Source organism: Peromyscus eremicus, chromosome 1, assembly GCF_949786415.1.
Source record: "Peromyscus eremicus chromosome 1, PerEre_H2_v1, whole genome shotgun sequence".
In the NCBI taxonomy this organism is placed as follows: Eukaryota; Metazoa; Chordata; class Mammalia; order Rodentia; family Cricetidae; genus Peromyscus; species Peromyscus eremicus.
Genome location: NC_081416.1, coordinates 57,113,442 through 57,135,743, shown reverse-complemented (window position 1 = coordinate 57,135,743; position 22,302 = coordinate 57,113,442). Strand labels below are relative to the sequence as shown.

At 50.0% G+C, this 22,302-nt stretch overlaps 1 protein-coding gene across 1 annotated transcript in view; it reads left to right on the top strand.

Annotated features, from left to right (window-relative positions):
• Cpt1a (carnitine palmitoyltransferase 1A) overlaps positions 1–22,302 on the top strand; it is a 65,299-nt gene that overhangs the window by 10,652 nt on the left and 32,345 nt on the right. Inside the window, exons 2-3 of the mRNA XM_059263810.1 lie at positions 14,683–14,836; positions 18,939–19,078. Of these exons, the coding sequence (XP_059119793.1) occupies positions 14,696–14,836; positions 18,939–19,078 (281 nt within the window). The 5' untranslated portion in view covers positions 14,683–14,695. The remainder of the gene's footprint in view (positions 1–14,682; positions 14,837–18,938; positions 19,079–22,302) is intronic.

The window sequence follows — 22,302 nt, the reverse complement described above, 5'->3', positions numbered from 1 at the left end:
AGAGGAAAGTTGATCTTTGTGAGTTCCAGGCCAGGCAGGGCTACACAGACCCTGTCAAAAAAAAAAAAAAAAAAAAAGAAAAAAGAAAAAGGCAGGGGCCGAGGCTACGGCTCAGTCAGTAAAACACTTGCTGTGCAAGCCTGAGGACCTGAGTCTGGATCCCCAGCAGCCACCTAAAAAGCCAGGAGCAGTGGTGCACATCTGTCATCCGAACACTGGAGAGGCAGAGACAGGAAGATCCCCGGGGCCCACTGGCTAGCCAGCCTAGCCAAATTGGTGATCTCTGGGTTCAGTGAGAGACCCTGTCTCAAACAATAAGGTAGAGAGTGATAGACACCAATTTGGACACATGTATTCACACACATGAACACACACACACACAATAGGCATTGTTTGGTGTGTGCCAGGTAGGTAGGCGAATGGGTATCCCACATTTCCTTTGCCATGGAAAACATGAAACGAGCCTGCCTGCCATCTCTGCTGGTGTACTGTGAGTCACCACTCTGCCTGTTACCCTTCCTACCTGTCTACCAGCCTATCTGACTCCGCATCTGTGTACTGCGGAGCGTGTTGAAATACTCCCTGGAACACAGAACCTATTTGCATAATTCAGTTGCTCGGAAGCCTGTCATCCCTGGGCAAGTCCGACTGTTTGATTTATATGATGGACACGATTTCCACATTGCAGTTTCTCTGGCATGTGCCAGTTTCTGGCGGTGTGCTGGGCCTCTTGAACTTTCCCCTCCTTTCCTAGCTGGCTGCCTGCCTAAACTCCGCGGCCACAGGGAACTATAGGGAGAGCGGGGATGCTAAGAGGGCCTGGTCTGGGAAGGGAAGTTGGTTGTCTCTCAGGGGTGGCAGCTTGGTGGCATGGCCAGTGTTAGGGCTCACGGGCTGACCTCAGAGGTGAAATGTTTTTGATGTAGAGGGGTTAGCTATGGAGAAAGCGAGCCCAGTGGGCGCATCCCATTTACAAAGCACAGAGCCGTTTATGTAGTGAAGGACTAGGGCTCGACCCAAGCCACGTTATTAAAATGAAGACAGTCTTAAGTCAGCAAGATGCCTCAGTGGGTAGAGTGCTTTCTATGCATGCCTCTGAGATCAGCCCCCAGATCCCATGTACACGTAGGAGTAGAGAAGCAGCTCCACAAAGTTGTCCTCTGGCTTCCACACATGCTCAGTAGCACACACACACACACACACACACACACACACACACACACACACTCATATAATAATAAATAAAACTTTAAAAATGAAGATAGTTTTGTCAGTGGCAAGTGACATGCAGTCCACAGGGTCCTCAGGATTCAATCAAGAGCATAGTAAGATTGGTGTCTTGGAAAAGTTTTCAGCTTATTGGGGAATGATTAAACACAGCTTGGAAGGGGAAGCCCTCTACGAGAACTCACAGTTGAGTGACTGAGTGTGTCTTGAGGCATCACTGTGATTTGGGAATGTGAAGTCAGTAGCTGGTCAAAACCGGGCCCCGATGGAGGGGTGTATTTAGCTAAATGTGATGAAAGGTGAGTACAGGAATGACCCAAGAGGGCTTGAAGAGATGGATCAGTCAGTAAAATGCTTGCCTTGCAAGCATAAGGACCTGAGAAAGGTCAGGCATGGCAGTGTATACTTGTAATCCCAGCTTTGGAGAGGTAGACACAGGAGTTTGCCACCAGCCAGCCTAGCCTAATCAGCGAGTCCCAGGTCAGTGAGAGAAAACAATGTGCGTGGCCCCTGAGGAACAACACCCAAGGTCGATCTATGGTTGGCACACACACACACACACACACACACACACACACACACACACACACACTCACACCACCCGAGGTCGATCTATGGCACACACACACAGGCACTCACGCACACACCAAGAGCAATCAGCAGCGGGTAAAGATTGGAACTATTGAGTCTAGTGCAGGTAGAGGTACAGAATCACAGGCTTGGGGGCAGATACACACCAGACCTGACATGTGAGGTTGGTGGTTTTCAGTGCAGGCATCCTGTTCTGCATTTTGGTGTGCCAGGAGCGGATTACAGTAAGGGCTTAGTGCTCTGCTGCAGTCCTCCTTGGGAGTCCCTCCCCAGCAGTGGGGCTGGTATATAAATGGTGTAGGGCCTGAGTGTGGGGGCACCTGCACGTTCCCAGACAAGAAGGTTGGCAGGTGGGAGTGGGCAGTCACCACACTAACACTGTCACTTGGGGCAGGGGCAAGAGCCCAGGCTCCACACCCACTTCTCAGAAATACTTTTGTCCTCTCTCTGACACCAGATACCACAACCCAGCCCTACACTGTCAGGGTTTCTTTGCCTCTGGCATGGTGCATGCCTCTCTAGACATCTTCCTGGCACCTGGGAGGTTCCTGCCACAGCAGCCACCTGCAGTTTTGCCCTGAGCCAGTTTGAGGACACAGGGCAAGAAGCCACCTTGTGTTAGGAACAATCCCGGAGGGGCCTTTCCTTTGTGCCTGGCCAGACCTGCTTCTGGGGTGGGGCAGTCAGTGTGTTTACCTAGAGGGTGTGTCCCGGGTAAGTTTTTCTCCCTGGTTTAGAATTCTAGTCCAAAGGCTAACAGTAGGTAGGTGTGGTTTTGTATACTGTAACCCCAGTATGAGGATAGCCGCGAGTTCAAGGCCAGCCTGGTGTAGATACAAGTTGTTCTTGCTGAACAACTTGGGAGGAACAGTGAATGGCAGAGGGGGAAGTCCAAGCCATCTTTCCTCCCATCTATACGTTTCTCTTTACGCTTTCCTTTCCAGTATATGTTCTTGTGGCCGTCTTTGAACTTGAGACACAGGTGCATGCCCTGCGGTGCGGTTACTTCCCTGTGGTCCTGTGTGTAGACCTGTGTCCAGGGATACTACCTCTCCACCCTGGGCTGCGATGGATCAGAGGAGCCCCACGTGGGCCAGCCCCCGGGGGAAACATACAAAGCAGAGCTTCGCAGGGCACTTGGGACATCTCTGTGAGTGGCAGTAGAACCTGGAGAATTGGGGGGAGCTGTGGAAGGCTGGGTCTGTGCCCTGGTAAGGGAGGGTGTGGGTTTGGGGGGGCTGACATCCTCCGTGAGTTGTGTTGCCTGGGTGAATGAAACACAGGTGGGGAAGTGGTTAAGGCAGGTGTGGTTCGTGCATGCCCCACTGAGGCAGGCCTAGTCGGAGAGAGGCAGATAAAGAGGGCGCAGCTCGAGAGAAGGTGGGCTGATGTCCAGTCTGCAGGTTTGGCCTTGAAGGTGGGCTTGTAACACCTGGTCGTGTGCATGGGTTGTAGAGGTCTGATCAGGGACGAGGCTGGCTGGCTCCCAAGGCCCAGAGAGCCAAGAAGAACCTTCCATCAGTGCAGACAGAGGTCAGGGGCTGGAGACCATAGCAGATGATGTGGTAGGCCAGGCTTGAGCCACTGGTGACCTGAGGCGGGAAGAAGGAGGGACTGGAAGTGTGGGTAGTACTGGGAACCAGTGTTTTAGTGCACACTGTGTGGAGACATGGCAGAGGCCTCCAGCCACGCCGTCTTTGCAGCAGCCTTGGAATGGAGGAGGAGGCTGCCCAGGGTCAGTGGCCTGTGTCCAGGCAGAGCTGGCCTGCCAGATAGAATGGCTGGGCCAGCTGGCCCTGAGGGCCATTCTTGTAGTACGTCAGGGTCCCCAGCTGCACAGACGCAAGGACACAGCCTTAGTGCCCGGGTTAGGCAGGGTGTGATGGCCGGAAGGGCTCCTGGGAAGGGAGAGCTGAGGGCAGGGCAGTGGAGTCCTCAGTATCCGGGCTACGGTGCTTTGCAGAGAGCCACCTCGGGAACAGACTGGCCTTCTGTGGGCAGGGGGACACCAAAGCTGAATACACCTGGTGAAAGGGGGGGGGGGGAACCTGTGGGTGGGTCAGTCAGGGAGAGGCCTGTCCCCAAGCCTCGCGTCTGAGACAGGAACACATTTCTAGAGAAAGAAGAAGGGTTCCTGATGGGCAGAGAGCTTGAGCACACTTCCTTATGAGGAGGCCAAGGTGAGGTGAGTGGGGCAGCCAGGCTCCGGAGAACTGAGGTGGGGACACAAGGGTCAATACGGCCATATCTGTAGACCACTTGTACACTAAGTCTTGCATGTACACACACACACATACACACACACACACACACACACACACACACACACACAGAGTACACACACGGTGTTAGGTAGCCTGTGGCTGCTCAGACATGAATGTGAAAGAGAAGCCCAGAGTTGCAGGGGAGATGTGGTGTGACAAGAATGTCTGCCTGTGCCTCATGTGTGTGCAGCGCCCTTGGAGCCGAGAAGGCGGCACCGGATCCCCTGGAGTTGGAGTGAGCCACACAACCGGGGTCCTCTGCAGGAACAGTGTGCACCTGCTGTGCCACCTCTCCGCGCCTTCCGTGTTGTAGTCTTAATTTTTAATTTTTTTTTTATCATTCTAAATTGTGTGTCTATGTGTGGTTACGTGCGTGTGAATGAAGGTGTCCCCAAGTCCAGAGCTGTCCAGTCTCCCTGGAGCCAGAGTTACAGACAGGTTCTGAGACACTTGATGTGGGTGCTGGGAACAGAACTCTAGTCCTCTGCAAGAGCAGTGTGCATGTTCTCAACCACTGAGCCACCTCTCCAGCCCCCCCCCCCCCCCCCCCGCTGTATTCTTAATTAAAAGGCCAGATAGCCGTAAGTCTGTGTCACCAACCAGTCATTTCATTGCGGGGGCGGGTACATAGACAAGGTTCTGTACTCAGCTGTATGTGGTGTATTTTATGACTTTGAACATTTGAGGGGGTGTTAGGTTATGGCCGAGATCATGGAGGCTTTGGGGGACACTTCCAAGGTCCTTGGATTTATGAATGTTTTGCTCTCCTCCATGGGACTTGGTATACCCCCGCCCCGTCTCCTCAAGCATCGGTTGGTTTTTCATTCCTCCAGCTTCTCTGGTCACCCCTGCACAGCCGCTTTGGGCTGTCTGCGTATTGGATGGCTCTGCCAGGTGCTCCCAGGACTCCCAGTCCCACAGACAGGTCCCCTCGCAGCCACTCTTGAGGGTGGACTTGCTTTTGGTGTTTTACAGAGAGCTATTTATTCTCCCACAGTGGCTTCAAAAGGGAGATGAGGAGGGACACAAGGGTGTCCAAACCACAGCCTGTGGGGCACATGCAGCAGAAGATATGAAAATAGCCCGACATAAATCACAAAATTACGAGTGTGTCACAGCACATGAGTAGAGGTCAGAGGACAACCTTCAGGAGTTGGCCTACCCTGTGGGTCCTGGGGATTGAACAGACAGGTTTGGCAGCAAACACCTTTGCCCATTGAGCATCTTGGCCCAGAATTTTTTTTTCTGTTTACTTTTTATTTTTTGTAACTTGATTTTTGTAGATAGTAATGTCCTGTTGAAAGTCAAAATATGGCTGGAGAGATGGCTCAGAGGTTAAGAGCACTGGCTGCTCTTCCAGAGGTCCTGAGTTCAATTCCCAGCACCACATGATGGCTCACAACCATCTGTAATGAGATCTGGTGCCCTCATCTGACGTGCAGGCAGAACACTGTATTCATAATAAATAAATTTTGAAGAAAAAAAAAAGTAAAAATGTGAGACACCCTGAGGAGAAAGGCCCTGTTTACTGGGAATACTGACTCAGTCAGGGGCGAGGAGGAGGACCTCCCCCCTATCTGGCCTGGGATCAGGTTGACTAAGTAGAGCTATGGTGACTGAGTTGGGACTCACTGCGACTGCTGTTTCTGGGGTGACAAAGCCTCCCAGAGACATCTGTGCCCACCTGAAAAGTAGGGAGCTGCAGGTGGCAGTCTCGGCCAGGTGTGGGGTGTGGTCCCCTGCCCAGGAAGAGGACGGCAGGACCAGCTTGCAGCCCGTGAGGGACCAGTATCAGCTCAAGACCAAGTTCGCAGCACAAAGGAGATTTATTTGCTCCAGAGGGACAAAGGGCAGGGAATCAGAGACAAAGACAGGAGACAGAGGACCAGGGAGAAGAGACAAGTGGGGAGAGGGGTATTTGTCCAAGGGGACAGGGCACACAAAGGGTCCATAGCCAAATGGCAGTTTATAAAGGTCAAAGGAGAAACCCTGTGTTAGGATGAGGTGTTTAATTTTGATTGGGCATGTTAATTAGGGGGGCCACAAGGGGGCTTTTGATTGCTGGACTTCAATGCTTGGACAGCTGGACCTTGGTAGTCAGGCTCAGGAGGAGGACGTGGCCAACTACGGGAATAGACTTGGTGGCTGCTTTAGGAGTGTAATCTAACAGTTTTTAGCAAGGCAGAGGGAATAGGGAGAAGGACAAGGCCTGCCAGAGCCATGTTTGCCACGGCCGAGCTGGCCAGAGTCCCCTCAGCCTGACCAAAGGTGCAGTTCAGTCTTGTCAGGTCTCAGAGAGTGGTGTATGTAACAAAACTTGCCCTGGAGACACAATACACGGGTGTACTCACTCCCAGATAGGGATCCCACAGCAGACCACCAAAATCCAACTTGGTGGACCAGTGGCTTTATTGGGGTGACTTAAGGAGCAGAAATGACTCAAAGACAGCTGTATCACCAATACTCACTCAGCATGGTGACAGTCCACAAAAGCTGGGAACCTGGAGCTCATGGTGCCCTTTCTAGGTGCCTCAGTTCTAAACTTCCAGTCAGCTTGGGTGATTTCCGCTTCTTGCAGGCAGCTGGTCTGGTCTCAGAGTCTTCTTGCAGCTGGGCTCGTCTGGGCTCATCTGAGTCTTCGGAGCAGCTCTGTTGTGCTAGTCTCAGAGGGACTCTGAGCCTTTGTTGCTCACTCTGGCAGGGAGGAGCCTAGTGCATCTGGTGGGTTTCAGGGACTTCCTGAAGGTATTGTGAGTTGTTTACCTTCCCGCTTAAGGAGCTTCCCTGCAGGATGGAATGTTTTGGAGGAAACTGTTACACAAGTGGGCATGTGATGGGGGTGGGGGCTTCCGTTGCAGCAGCTGTCTCCCATTCTCCTTGGCTGCCTGCTTCATCCTCCTGTCTCCACTGCATCTCCTACAGGAGTCTGCTGTGCAGTACCTGGATGGAGCAGGTGCTTCCCGTCTCAGGAGGCAAGGGCACTCAGGACTTACTTAGCACCCATGAGAGCTCTGGGACATGGAGGGGACAGCTGCATTAGATACGTTAAGAGTTGTGGGGAGATCTCAGATGTGTGCAGAAAAAGAGCCCAACAGAAATGACCTGCATGTAGTCACTGTCTACTTTCCCTGGCTCTCAAGAAGCCTTTGCACACCCCTCCCCATCCCAGTCCTAGGTGTCATGAAATCTGCAAGTGTGTGTGTGGTATTTATATTGTGTGTGTGTGTTGTGTGCATGTAGGCAAGAGTCTACCTTGGTTGTCGTTCCTTGTACCGACAAAGTAACCTTACTGTTTTGAGGCATGGTCTCTCTTTGGCCTGGGCAGATACCTTGGCAGGCAGGCTGGCCAGTGAGCTCAAGGGATCCTCCTGTCTTTGCCTCCCCAGTCTGGGATTATGAGTGTGCTCCACTATGCCTGGCCTTTTATGTAGATTGAATTTAGGTTTTCATATTGGTGCAGTGGGCACTTTCCTGACTGAGCTGTCTGCAGATATTTGGCATCGACTCTACTATGTTAGATAATCTCTGGAAAAAAAGCATTTCCTTAGTGCTGGAGGGTGGCGTTCGTTCTGAATGGAACCTTGGTGGGTATGTTAGGGTCCTGGAGAAGTCCCACAAAGACTATTGCATGTACCAGGCCTCCTTGTCCTTGCTGTCAGGGGTGTTGGAGATTGATTGTCCTTTTTTTGAGGTTCTCTCAGAAACTGCTTATTTAGTCTCAGGAAACTGAAATTGAGGCCTGATCTCTTGAGAGAAGACTGAGCAGCCTGTTATGGCGTCTGCTCAGTCCTCTCAGGGAACAGTGATCGGATGGGCTTCTAGATTCCAGTTGTGTGTTTGGCCAGGGAAGGATTAGATTCTTGAGTGTTAACTAGACAACATTTGTGTTTTGTGAGAGGACATTTTCTTTTCTTCAGTTTTTTTTTCTTTGTGAATGTGCATTTATGCTCATATGTGTGCATGCGTGCATATGGAGGTCAGAGGTTAACTGCAAGCATTATTTCTTAGCAACTGTCTACTTTTTTCACTTAAAAATTTTAGTTTATTATTACTGTATGTGTATGGTGTGTGTGTGTGTGTGTGTGTGTGTGTGTGTGTGTGTGTGTGTGTTTGAAGGGCGGAGGACAGCTTTTGGAAGTCAGTTCTTTCCTTTCACCTTTTTTTCTTTAATTAAAAAAATGTTTAGGATGTGTGTATTTATGTGTGTGTATACACACCACATGAGTGCAGTGCCCACAGAGGCCAGAAGAGGGTATCAGATCTCCTGGAACTAGAGTTATAGGTGGTTGTGAGCTGCTTAATGTGGGTGCTGGGAACTGAACTTGGATCTTCTGAAAGAGCAGCAAGCAATCTTGCTCACCAAGCCATCTCTCCAGCCTCTGAAATAGTATTTTTGAATAACAGTCTCATTGAGGTGTGTCCTAACTAGTTTTATATCAGTTTGACACAGACTAGAATCATCTGAAAGGAAGGAACCTCAGTTGAGGAAATGCCTCCATAAGGTCCAGTTGTAAGGCATTTTCTTAATTAGTGATTAATGAGGGAAGGCCCAGCCCATGGTGGGTGGTGCCATCCCTGGGCTGGTGGTCCTGGATTCTATAAGAAAGCAGGCTGAGCAAGCCTTGGGGAGCAAGCCAGTAATCAGCACTTCTCCATGGCCTCTGCATCAGCTGCTGCCTCCAGGTTCCTGCCCTGCTTTGAGTTCCTGTCAGGACTTCTTTGGATGTTGTACTGTGATATGGCATGTTTTGGTCTTGGCATTTCATCACAGCAATAGTAACCCTGAGTAGGACAATGTATAATTCACATAAGCAGTTCACCTATCTGCTATTTTGGAGACTTTTAATTTATTCATAACAATGTGCCACTATCATTCTACTCAGTTTGGGAACATTTTTATCAACCTCCAAAGAAACACTCCTTCTTAGCCTTCATCCCCTTTCCAAGCTCTCTCAGTCCCTGGCAGCTCCAATCTTTCTATTTCTATAGATTTTTCTGTTCTGGACATTTTGTGTAAATGGAGTGAGATGACATTTGGCTTCTCGGGCATCGTGTTGTGCTCTTGGTTTTCTTTTCTTTCTTTCTTTCTTTCTTTCTTTCTTTCTTTCTTTCTTTCTTTCTTTCTTTCTTTCTTTCTTTCTTTCTTTCTTTCTTTCTTTAAATGAGACAGACTCTCATGTAGCTCAGGCTGGCTTCTAGCTTGCTCTCAAGCCAAGGATGATTTCAACATCTGATCCCCCTGCTTCCCTGTCTCAAGTGCTGTGATAATCGGCATGTGCCACCATGCCTGGTTTATGTGGTACTGGGCTTGGAACCCTGGGCCTTGTGTATGCAAGGTGAACCCTCTTCGCGCTGAGCCGTGTCCCCAGACCCTGATGTCATGTTTCATCCGTGTCACTGCGTGTGTTGGTGCCACTTTGCCTGTTAGGGCCGCGTCATGGTCTGGTGTGTGAGTATGTCACAGTTGGCCTACGCTTCTCCTCCTGTGGAGGGCCCTGGCTGTAATCTCCTCTCCTGCCGTGGAACACCTGGCTGTTTTGTCATGAACGAGGCTGCTGTGGACATGCCTGTATAGGTTTTAGTGTGGACTTGTTCCTGGCCAAGGAGAGGAGTTGCTGGGTTCCATGGCTTTTACATTTTTGCTTTGTTTTGTTGAGATACGGTCTTTTTGTGTAGCCCAGGCTGGCCTTGAACACACCGCCTCGAAGGAGCTTTATGCTTAGCCTGTCTTCTGGAATGACCTGACCCCGTCACATTTCTATGGCAGCAGTGGGTGAAGCGCGTGATTTCTCAGTGTCCTCCACACCTGTCACTCACGGGTTGCATTCCAGCTGTTTCTGGGGTGGCTCTCCAGCACCTGTCACTCACAGTTTGCATTCCAGCTGTTCCTGGGGGTGGCACGTGCTGTGATTTGATCTGTACTTCCTGGTGGCTTCTGGGAACACTCCGACCATCTGAAGTAGCCCGTGAAGCCAACATGGAGGCTGAGGCTGACTCATCTGGCACCAGTACCTGCTGAGTGGTTTAAAGCAGTGGACCTGCATTATGAACCACTTTGCAAGCCCACAAAGCAGCTGGAATGCCTGCTATGGTGAACCTGTCAGAACAAACCAGGCCTTCATCAAGTCTAGGCAGTTTTTTTGTCTCTTTGTAATGGGACTTCATGGAGACCAGGCTGGTAACTCCCTGTGTAACCAAGGGTGACTTTGAACTCTTGATCCTCTTGCCTGTACCTTCCTGCTGCTGGGTTTCTAGGCTTGTGCCACCACACCTGGCAGGTTCAGGTGGTTCTGAACATTAAATTCAGGTCACGTGGCAGGGACATCTCACCCTGGAGAGGACACTGTAAGTATCCCCCGGCCTCATGATTGTCCCGAGACTAGGTTTGGTTTCTGGGCAAACCTGGGGTTCATGCCTTTGGATAGAATTGACTGCAGCACGGTATTTAACCTGCTGTTGACAGCTCCTCGTGGGCTGTGGAGATGACTCAGTGGGTGAAGTGCTTGCTGAGCAGCTTGAGGACCTGAGTTTGAGCCTAGCATCCTGTAAAATGCTGAGTATAACAGCGCTGGGCCAGTAATTCCAGCTCTGGGCTTGGCAAACGGTGGGAACAGCATCCGCGGACTCAGGGATCACGCCGCCTAGCCAGTCAGAACTCTCCAGGTCCGGTGAGACACCTCGCCTCCAAACAATAAAGTTGAAGGTGATAGAGGAAGGTAGCTGGTGTTGAACTCAGGCCTTGATGCACAGACGGGTACAAACACCCGGGAAGACGTGTGCACACACATACGCACAACAGAAAAGTTTACATCAAAATAGTCCCCTTGTGTTTTAAAATTTCATTAATGTATTTATTGAGTTTGTTTTTGTTTTTTTTTTTCAACAAGGTCTGTAGCCCAGCCTGGAGTTCAGTGTTTAACCCAGGCTGGTTTTGAACTTGAAACAATATGGCTGGTTCACCTTTGAGGTCATGTAAACAGTTGGCAGGGTGGTGGCCAGTCACAGAATCCTGTTTGCCCGGATTGATGCCTGTGGTGCGGGGTTCACGTCTGTACTACCAGCCTCATGAGTGCTGCAGAGACGGGAAGCTTAACCTGGGGCTGGCTCTGCAGTCAGTAGGGTGCCTGCCTAGCATGCCCTGCCTTCATCCCGGGCAGTGGATAACGCAAGTACAGGGCCTCCTATCTGTAATCCCAGCACTTCAGAAGCAGATGGAGGAGGATCTGAAGTTCAAGGGAATTCCAGATTCGAGCCTCCTCACCCCACCAGAGCTGCGTCCTGTGCCTCACTCAGGCTGTGTATGTGTCTGCCCAGGCACAGGTCAGTAGTCCTGTTGCTTTCTCAGGTGGCGTCTGTGCCTTCATCATGGCCAGGCTCTGTCATGGTTTTCCAGGACGTAAACATACTGGGACGTCGCTTGGGCTCTAAGTTATCTTCAGTACCAGGTTGTGTTGTCCCCTCAACCTTTTAGAGGTCAGTGCAGAGCCCAAAGGCCAGTTTCCAGTTGTGTTGCCCCCCCAGCACTGTCCTCATGCTTCCCACATCCGCCTGTCCCTGGCTGCTCCACCTAGGTGTCCTTCGTGACACTGACATTTCCAACGCAGCAGGTCCACAGGTGAATTGTCAGCTGCCTGCTCCCCCCGCACCACCACCCCGCCCCAGGAAGTGGCTCCGCAGAGCACATAGTTCAAGGCTGGAGGGCCCCTTTTATCAGCATGTCCAGCCCATGGGACTCAGACCTGTTGAGTTGGTTGTCGTCTTCATCCCTGATGGCACCGCACTGGGCCAGGGCTGTCCGCTCTCCTCTCCAGGATGGTGTGCTGAGCTTCAGGGTCTCCTGTTCGGCACCTCATTTTCCTGCACCCTAACTGCCACGGAGGCATTGCTTGCTCTCTGCCTTCTCTCTATGCCACAGGAGGGCAGAGGGGCCATTTCTACCAGGGTCTAGGTTCTCACCTCACTGGTACATGGGAAGCAGCCAGCAAATACTTGTTGAATGGACAAGTGATTGACAGTTGACAGGGTTTCATTCTGCAACTCAGGCTGATAGATCAATCTGGCCTCCAGCTTGTGGCAATCCTTCTGCCTCATCCTCCTGAGGTCCATGCCACCACACCTAGCTTTGGTTAGTATCTTTGAACTATATTGATATGTATTGATTAAAATTGTTTTTGCATTGCTGGGGATGGAACCCAGGGCCTCACAGATGTTAGACAAATGTTCTACTATTGAGCTACATCCCCAATTCTACTTGTTAATGTCATGTAGCCCAGGCTAGCCTCTAGCTTTCAGTATAGCCAAGGATAACTTTGAGCTCCGGATCTTCTTGCCTCCACCTCCTGAGTCCTGGGATTATAGGCATGTGCCACCATACACAGTATTGTGCATCGTACCCAGGGCTTGTGCAAGCTCAGTGGGCACTCTCTACCTGAGCTACAGCCCCAGAACCCTGTTTGCTGTTTTTTTTTTTATACACATTATTTGGGCTGGAGAGATAGCTCAGTGGTTAAGAGCACTAGCTGCTCTTCCAAAGGACCCGGGTTCAATTTCCAGTACCCACATGGCAGCTCACAGCTGTCTGTAACTCCAGTTCCAGGGGGTCCAACACTTTCATACAGGTAAACCAATGTACATGAAATAAGAATAAATAAATCATTTAAAAAATACACATTTAAAATTTGGGGGTTTTGTCTGAGTGTTTTGCCTGCATGCATGTATGTGTACCATATGCATGCAGTGCCTAGGGAAGCCAGAAGAGGGTGTAGGATCCTCCAGAACTGGAGTTACAGATGGTTGTGAGTCACCATTTAAATGCTAGGAACCAAACACAGGTCCTCTGTAAAAGCAGTAAGTACTCTTAACTGCTGAACCATCTCTCTAGTCCTGATACCTGTTGGTTTTGACAGGTTTATCAGACCTTGTGGGCCTCAGTGGGAAAGTTATTATGTGATGAGAGCACACCCATAAATTAGATTTTATTATGGTTCTGAATAGTTTTTACCTCTTATCTTTATATATATAGATATATCTATATCTATCTATATCTATATCTATATCTATATCTATATCTATATCTATATTTAGTGCTTCGTAACAAACAGCTTTGGACAACAGAGGGGTTGCACACCTTCAGAAGACCCCTGTTCTCAGGCAGCTGCTGGGGGAATGAGGGAACCAAGAAGGGAGGAAGTGACATTTCTGTTGAGTGTGAGAGTGGGTTGAAAGCTGTTGGCTTAGACAGACCACAGGAGTAAGTGAAGAAGTGAGGGGAAGAGCACATTGTAGATCCCGTTTGTTTTATTATGTATGAGTATTAGTTTGTTCTATGTGTATGTGCATGTGAGTGCAGTACCCACAGAGGCCAGATGAGGGCATCAGATCTCTTGGAGCTGGAGTTACAGGCAGTAGTGAGCTGCTTGACTTGGGTTCTAGAATAGAACACCAGGCCTCTGCAAGAGCAGGAAACACTCTTCCTGGCCATCTCTCCAGCCTAGCTCCTCTTTGTGTGTATGTGTGTGGCTAGTCACTGAGACAGATTCTGGAGATTTCTAAGATGTCTTGTAGTGCATGGGACAGGGCAAACTAGTGCAGAAGAGGCCATGTTTTGTGCAGGAACAACTAAGGCCTGATACAAGGATGCCTTAGGCCAGTTTGACTTTAGGAATGGCCTCAGAGGATCAGGACCAGTTAGGGTCTGTGCAGCTTGTGGGATGTTAGTGGAGTCCGTTTTTTTTTTTTTGTTTGTTTGTTTTTTTTACCCTAAGTTTTTTGTTTTGTTTTGTTTTGTTTTTGTTTGAGACAATTTCTCTCTGTATAGCCCTGGCTGTCCTGGAACTCACTCTGTAGACCAGGCTGGTCTTAAACTCAGAAATCCTCCTGCCTCTGCCTCTTGAGTGCTGGGATTAAAGGCATGTGCCACCACCACAACCCAGTGTAAAAAGTATTTTTATTTATTCTTGGGGGCAGGAGGCAGGGAGCGGGGGCAGGGCGTGCGCACCACAGTGTGTATGTGAAAGCCAGAGGACAGCTTTGTGGGATTGGTCCTCTCCTTCCACCTTTACTTGGGTTCTGGGATTGAATTCACATTGTCAGTCTTTGGAGGGAAGGGCTTTTCCAACTGAGCCATCTCAGCACCCGTCTGGAGTCTTCGTAGCACTCTCTGAAGTTGGAGGGGTAGTAGTCCTGCCTGAAGGTCAGGGTTCAGGGCTGCTGGGGACTCGTTTGTTGCTACTTCTGGTGTTTTCATGACAGTTCTGGGGATGGGCTGTAAGAATAGTCATCTCTGCCGTGCAGGTCAATACATGGCCGCCAGTGTCCTTTGTCATGCTGGCTGAGGATGCCTTTGGTGGCATGGTTCTGTGGGATGGGCAGAGGGCGTGGGATGGTGGTGACATGGGCCCACACCATCACCCTAGGCCTGTATGGATCTGGACAGATGAGAAGTGTGGAGTGCGGGACAGCACTGTATCTGTTGGAGACGCGTGTGGGTCTGTTAAGGCACAGGGTTAAATTTGGAGGACCTTCTTCTACTGGAGGCATGTCCCTGGTTTCTGTCAGGCTGGTGTCAGGCTTCTCTAAGACATCTCTGTCCCTGCTCCAGGTGCCTATTCAAGATGGCAGAGGCTCATCAAGCTGTGGCCTTCCAGTTCACTGTCACCCCCGATGGCATCGACCTTCGCCTGAGCCATGAAGCCCTCAAACAGATATGCTTGTCGGGACTGCATTCCTGGAAGAAGAAGTTCATCCGATTCAAGGTTGGTTGGCTGGTCTCTGCAGTGCTGGCTGGGATTCAAGGTTGGTTGGCTGGTCTCTGCAGTGCTTGCTGGGATTCAAGGTTGGTTGGCTGGTCTCTGCAGTGCTGGCTGGGATTCAAGGTTGGTTGGCTGGTCTCTGCAGTGCTGGCTAGAATTGGTCTCTGCAGTGCTGGCTGGGATTCAAGGTTGGTTGGCTGGTCTCTGCAGTGCTGGCTAGAATTCAAGGTTGGTTGGCTGGTCTCTGCATGCTTGCTGGGATTCAAGGTTGGTTGGCTGGTCTCTGCAGTGCTTGCCGGGATTCAAGGTTGGTTGGCTGGTCTCTGCATGCTTGCTGGAATTCAAGGTTGGTTGGCTGGTCTCTGCAGTGCTGGCTGGGATTCAAGGTTGGTTGGCTGGTCTCTGCAGTGCTGGCTGGAATTCAAGGTTGGTTGGCTGGTCTCTGTAGTGCTTGCTGGGATTCAAGGTTGGTTGGCTGGTCTCTGCAGTGCTTGCTGGGATTCAAGGTTGGTTGGCTGGTTTCCACAGCGCTTGCTGGGATTCGAGGTTGGTTGGCTGGTCTCTGCAGTGCTTGCTGGGATTCAAGATTGATTGGCTGGTCTCTGCAGTGCTGGCTAGAATTCAAGGTTGGTTGGCTGGTCTCTGCAGTGCTTGCTGGGATGTCCATTGTATCTCCTTGGGTCCCACTGAGGAGGAAATTGTGTCTTCAGTGGGTCTCTGAGAGAGCAGAGGTCTCCATGCTGGCTAAGGCTTGTCGGGGACACTTATATAGAATGGGCTCATAGCTCCTTATTGTTGGGTTTTTAGAGGTTTTTTAGTTTATTTTTATTTAATGTTCTTTGGTGTTTTGCCTGCCTGTGGGAGGGTATCAGATACCCTGGGACTGGAGTTACAGACAGGTGTGAGCACATGTACAGCATGTGTGTGTCTGGTGCCCAAGGAGGTCAGAAAAGGGTGTTGGATCCCCTGGAACTGGAGTTACAGATGGCTGTGAGCCATCAAGTGGGTGCTGGGAAATGAACTTGGGTTCTCTGTGTGGGGCCAGGGCTGGAATCCAGAGCCTTACCCATGATGGGCAAGTGATGAATTGCTGAGTTATAACCCCAGCTCAAATTTACTTTCTTTTAAAAATCCCAGAAAGAGTAAATGCAGGTTTGGACCAATTGCAAACAGTCCCTCATCACCAGGGCCTGCTCCTCCAGCCTGCTGGGTACCTCAGAGGAAGGTGCCACTGGCAGAAGCTGGGGCTGTGGCAGATTCGTCTCCAGGACCAGGCACAGCACAGGTGTCCCTGGGTCTCAATGGCAGCTTCTGGGGCCAGTGACTAGTGTTCTGTGAACCAGGGTGCAGGAAGGTACTACCTACAGGAAAACCCAAGTCTGAGAGCTAGCCAAACTTACACAGGGTGAGCAGTATAGGGTAAGTGGCACATGGCTGAACCCCAATACTTTTTTCGTGGAAGGCAGTGCCTTCACTCTGAGGAGGAGGGCTGGCCAGGGCCACCACTGCTGCTAGGACCTTGGCTTCCATGTGGATTCAGAACCAGGAGGTTCAGTGGGCAAGAGCCCAGCCTCACTTTTACTTATACTTTTTCTTGTTTTTTTGAGACAGGGTTTGTCTGTGTGGCTCTGGCTGTCCTGGAACTCACTCTGTAGACTAGGCTGGCCTTGAACTCAGAGATCTTCCTGCATCTGCCTTCCCAGTGCTGGGATTAAAGGCATGTGCCACAATGGCTGCTTATTTACTTGTTTTTAACTCTAATGAATTACTTACTTACTTACTTATTTATGCTCGTATTTTTGAGATAGGGTCTCATTCTAGCCCAACCTGGCCTTGAACTTAAGACAGTCATCCTGCCTCAGCCTCCAAAGTGCTGGGATGACAGGGGTAACATCATACTGGCCTCTGAGAACCTTTTGGTTTTTGTGACACAGGATCTCATGTAATCCAGGGTGGCCTCCAACAGAGTGTGTAGTGAGGGATAGTTTTGAATTCCTGCCCCTCCTGCCCCTACCTCCTGAGTGTGGAGATCACAGGTATAGGATTTTATTTTTTCTTAAAAAAAAAAAGATTTGTTTTATTTTTTAATTATGTATATCACTGTGCATCTGTGTATGGGTGGGTGTATGTTAGTTGCAGGTACCTGCAGAGACCAGAGGCATTGGATCCCCTGGAGCTGGAGTTACTGGTTGTTACTAGTTACCTGACATGGATGTTGGGAATCGAACTCAGGTCCTCTGCAAGAACAAGTGCTGTTAACTACCTAGCCATCTCTAGCTCCAAGAATGTGATTTTAATTGAAAGAGTTTTCTTCTTTGTTTTGTTTGCCTGTGTGTATGATGTGTGTGTGTGCGCGCGCGCATGCACGCACTTGGAGGCCCAACCTTTACATTGTGTGTCTTCGTCAATAGCTCTCTACTTCATATATTCAGACAGTCTCACTGAAATCTGAACTTACTGATTCTGGCTGGTCTAGAGCCTGGCTGGTCTAGAGCCTGCTGATCTAGAGCCTGGCTGATCTAGAGCCTGCTGGTCTAGAGCCTGGCTGGTCTAGAGCCTGGCTGGTCTAGAGCCTGCTGGTCTAGAGCCTGGCTGGTCTAGCTAGCCAGCTTGCCTCTGGAGTGCTAGGGTTACAGGGGGCACCGTTCCTGTCTAGCTTTTACGTTATTCTAGAGCTCCGAATGCTGGTCCTTCCTCCAGCTTGTGTGGCGAGTACTTTACCCACTGAGCTCTCTCCCCACCAGCCTTGTTTTACTTTTTTGAGATCGAATCTGACCCTGTAACCCAGGCTGGTCTGTAACTTAAGGCAGTTTTCCTGTTCGCCTCTCAGGTGCTGGGAAGACATGTGAGTCCCCACACCTTGCTCGGAGAATTGCTGTTCTTGTTGTTGTTATTATTATTGTTGAGTTAGGGTCTCACTGTATAGCTCTGGCTACCCTGAAGTTCACTGTGGAGACCAGGCTGGCCTCAAACTCACAGAGCTCTGTCTGCCTCTGCTTCCCAAGTGCCGGGACTAAATGTGTGTATCTATTAAGAATTAATTTATTATGCTGGGCATGGTGGTCCACCCCTCTAATCCCAGCATTCAGGAGGCAGAGGCCAGCCTGGTATACACAGTGAGTTCCAGTACAGCCAGAGCTATTTTAAAAAAATAAAACACAAAAACAGCAACAAAATAGATTAATTTACTCTAAGTTTCAAACAGCCAACAGAGAAGAGAGAAGACAGCATTCTGCATCTCTTTCCTGCCGGTTTCCAGAGCCGGCAAAGTCTGGCCAGCTCTGATTCACACAAGCTGCCTCCCACTAACCTCTTTTTTCAGAGACAGGGTTTCTCCGTAGCCTTGGCTGTCCTAGAACTCACTCTGTACACCAGGCTGGAGATCCGCCTGCCTCTGCCTCCCAAGTGCTGGGATGAAAGGTGTGCGTCACCACCACCCAGCTAACCCCTTTTTGTTAGACAGATTTTTGAGTTGGGTGGGCGAGACTGCAGCCCAGCCCGATGACCTGAGTTTGACCCAAAGTTCCCAAGATGGAAGGCGAGAACTGGCCCTCACAAGTTGTCTCTGACCTCCACATGTGCACCATGGTGTCCTTTGATCCACCCATGTACAATAAATACATGTAACGGAAAACTTTAATTTAAACTTAATTCTGCTGGGTAAGGGTTATTTTACAGCATATCCCAGTGGTGTGAGGGCTCCTGTAAGCACATCTTGATTTGGACAGTGCAAAGGGAATTTGGGAGCTGGGCTCCCTGACTGCCAGACAGTGGCAGACTGGAAGTGGGACCTTATGGTGCCCAGGCTGTTAGTCCCGATATGAGACCTGTGTGGTAAGTCAGGCCCTGCTGACCAGGGGTCCCTCTGGGGAATCTACCAGGGTACACTGGGGCTCAGAAGTTGGGAAAGAAGAAACTGCATAAAGGTGAGGCCGTCGTGGCTCCAGGAAGAGTCTCAGCTACTGGGTACTTGGTCCTTGGTGGCCTGTATGCCACACCTTCTCCCTGCTGCCTGCTGTCCCAGCTGCCTGTTGCCACACGGCTGCTGCAGGGCAGGGACGGTGACCTCGAGAGGGTGCTGCTTACAGCTGATGTGTCTTTCCAGAATGGCATCATCACTGGTGTGTTCCCGGCGAGTCCCTCCAGCTGGCTTATCGTGGTGGTGGGTGTGATATCATCCATGCATGCCAAAGTGGACCCCTCCCTGGGCATGATCGCAAAGATCAATCGGACCCTGGACACCACGTGAGTAATCCCCCCTCCCAATCTTGGTAGGAAGATGACAGTACCCTGTTCACTGTCCTTGCTTTGGGATCTCCACATGGGTCCTCTTCACTTTTCTGACCCGGTGTTAAGTCCCTTGGAAGTCTACAGACACAGATGCCCTGGAGATATGACTAAGAATGGCAGGGGCCTGGGGTACCTGCCTTCCACAAGGTGTCTGTCTCCATAAGGTCAAGCTGTGGCAGTAGGTGGAGCCTATGGTGGCCTCAGAGGGCATCTCTGCCCCAGAAGATGGCTTCCAGTGTGGCTGTTCCACTGGAATTAGTCTATCCAGTGATCTGGTCCCCTGAACTGACTCTCGTTGGTTGTTTAGGGACACTTCAGCCCTTGGCCCCTTTAGAGTGGCTTAGATCCCCCAGGGAGGTCCATTATACCTTGACTTTGAGTTTCAGTATATTCTGGGAACTTGAAAGTAGTTGTCATCCTGTTTAGAGGCAAGGCCTGGCCAGCTTCGGGCTTTTCTTTCTTTTTTTAAGATAGGATCTCACTGTATAGCTCCAGCTGGCCTGGCTCTGTAGACCATGCTGGCCTGGAACTCACAGAGATCTACCTGCCTTTGTCTCCCAAGATTTTTTTTAAGTTTATTTATTCATTTTTATGTATGTGAGTATGCATGTATGTATGTATGTGTACCATGTGTGCCTGGTGCCCTCAGAGGCCAGAGGAAGACATTGGATCCCCTGAAATGAGTTACAGGCAGTTGTAGCTGCCTCATATGGGTGTTGGCAACTGAACTCAGGTCCTCTGCAGGAGTAACAAGTGCTCTTAACCATTTAACCATCTCTCCAGTCCCATAATATTTTGCTTTAAAAAGGGGTCCTTTGTATCTGGGGCCTCCTGCTGGATGCTGGACCTGCCCTAGAAGGTAGCTAGGGAACATTCTATGCACTTCTCTCCTTTTCTGGGATGGTATAGAGGCCTGGTCTTAAGTATCCCAGGCTGGTCTCAAGCTGCTACGTAACATAGGATGACCTTGAACTCTTAATGACCTTAACCCTCCTGCCTCTCCTGGGACTGCAGGCATTTACTCCCACACTGGGTTCAAACAGGTTGTTTCGGAGTTGTCCTGTGCCATGTGTCCTTCACAACATGTCCATCAGTGGGTTTTAACTGAGGAGAAATAGCCACAAGGTCCTTGCTATGCACTTGGCTTTGTTTTCTGGCCAGGAGTTGTGAAGGCTCAGTACAATGTTGAGGGTCAGGGTCAGGGCTAAACTCATCTGAGTGTGAGTTCAGTACAGTGTTGAGGGTCAGGGCTAAACTCATCTGAGTGTGAGTTCAGCGCCTTTGGAGGCAGTTGAGGGTGTTGGGCCCCCTGGAACTGGGGTTACAGGTTGTTATGAGCCACTTGACCATGTATGCTGGGAACAGACCTTGAACTCGGGTCCTCTGGAAGACCAGCAAGTCCTCTAACCACTGTGCTGTCTCTCCAGCCCAGCTCTGGACCTTTCTGATCTTGCTTTCCTGGTTGTTCCGATGTAGAGACTGTACACTAGAAAGGATTGCAAAAGCCAACTGACAAAAGAGTGACCCCAGGGGACGCTCACAGCTGGAGGAGGTGGTTTCTGCTGACTCAAAGCCATGCACAGATTTAACCCAACAGTGTGGGTGTGTTTAGGACAGCTTGGGTAGGTGCTCCGGAATCCTGGGCCTCCATGCCCTGCCCTCTGATTGAGACACCCAGGAGTTACAGGGAAGCCAGCCAACTCCTCAGCCTCCAGCCCTCCAGGCAGCATTGGTCATGCCTTTGTAAGCAACCGCAGGAGACCAGATAGAAATGCCCGTTCAGGCATCCTGCCAAGTGCCTTGTCTGCCTGGGGCCTGGAGCATCCATGGGGGCTAGGTTATCCGAAGCAGCTGGTTGCTGCAGACTGGACCTGTGCTGTCCTCCTCTAGGTCCTGAGAGGTGAGGGAAGCCCTGCCAGCAGCTCGGTGTGCTGCCCTGTGTGTTGAGCGGGGCCAGCAGTTCTGCTTTGCTCTTAACATGGGCTGTGCCTCAAAGCCGGATTGCACACAGCCATGCCAGCTACTAAAACCTTGTTTAATCTCAGTCTTTATAAGATTTGTTTCTTTGTCCCTCGGGATCTATTTTCGTCAACTGGGTCATCTCTGACCCAAGTTTAGAAAGGCCAGGTGAAGGGTCAGAGTCCTGCAGCCTGGAAGGCCGTTCTGGAACCATCTTCCCATTGAGGATGGAGTTCCTGTGTCCCTAGGCTGTGATTCTGTTTGATTAGATCTGAAAAGAAGATGAAAAAGGTTAGAGACATAGCTGAACTTGGGATTGCTTCTTTATTTTATTTTTTTTTCTCTGTTTTGGTTTTTGAGACAGGATCTCTCTATGTAGCCCGAGATATCATGAAACTTGCTGTGTAGACCAGGCTAGCCTTGCAAACTTAGAGAAATCTGTCTGCCTCTGCCTCTGCATGCGACACCATGCCCAGTTTGGATTATTTTAAAAATTTTATTCTACGTGTATGCGTGTTTGACCTACATGTATGTCTGCATACCATATGTGTACCTGGTGCCTTCGGAGGTCAAAAGAGGGTGTCAGATCCCCTGGAACTAGAGTTGAAAATTGAACTCAGGTTCTCTGGAAGAGCAGCTCTTAACTGCTGAGCTATCTCTCCAGCCCCTTGAATGCTAGGTTTGACCAACTATGGGAAAATACATTTACCTCAGAAGAAACTTGTCTCAGTTACTATTACATGATGTTAAGTTAATGTTTTCTAAGATCAGAACTTTTCTGTATGCAATTGTTTTGATTGTTTGGGGACTCTTAGTTTTTTTAAATAGACTATCTTTTATTCATTCCTTGACAGTTCCATACATGTCAGCAGTGTATCTTGATCACATCCGTTCCAACTTTCCACACCCACTCTTCTTTTTCAATCCACTGAGTCTAAATAGTGCCCCTGCTGGAGTGTCCACTGATCCAGCTGGCAGGACCTTGGTCCACGGCCTCAGTGAGTCCTTGTGTGCAGTGGTATCATATCCAGAAGACAGTGTTTCTCAGCTCTCCTCCCCACCCTCCTGCTTTGCATAATTTCACCCCTTCTTCCTTGATGTCTCTTGAGCCTTGAAGAGGAGGGGGCTAGTTTTTATTTTTGCCACTGTTTTTCAATTTCCAAAACAATTAAAATAACCCCACAAAAATAGCTGTATTTTTGTCTTGGTTTTTCTTTCAT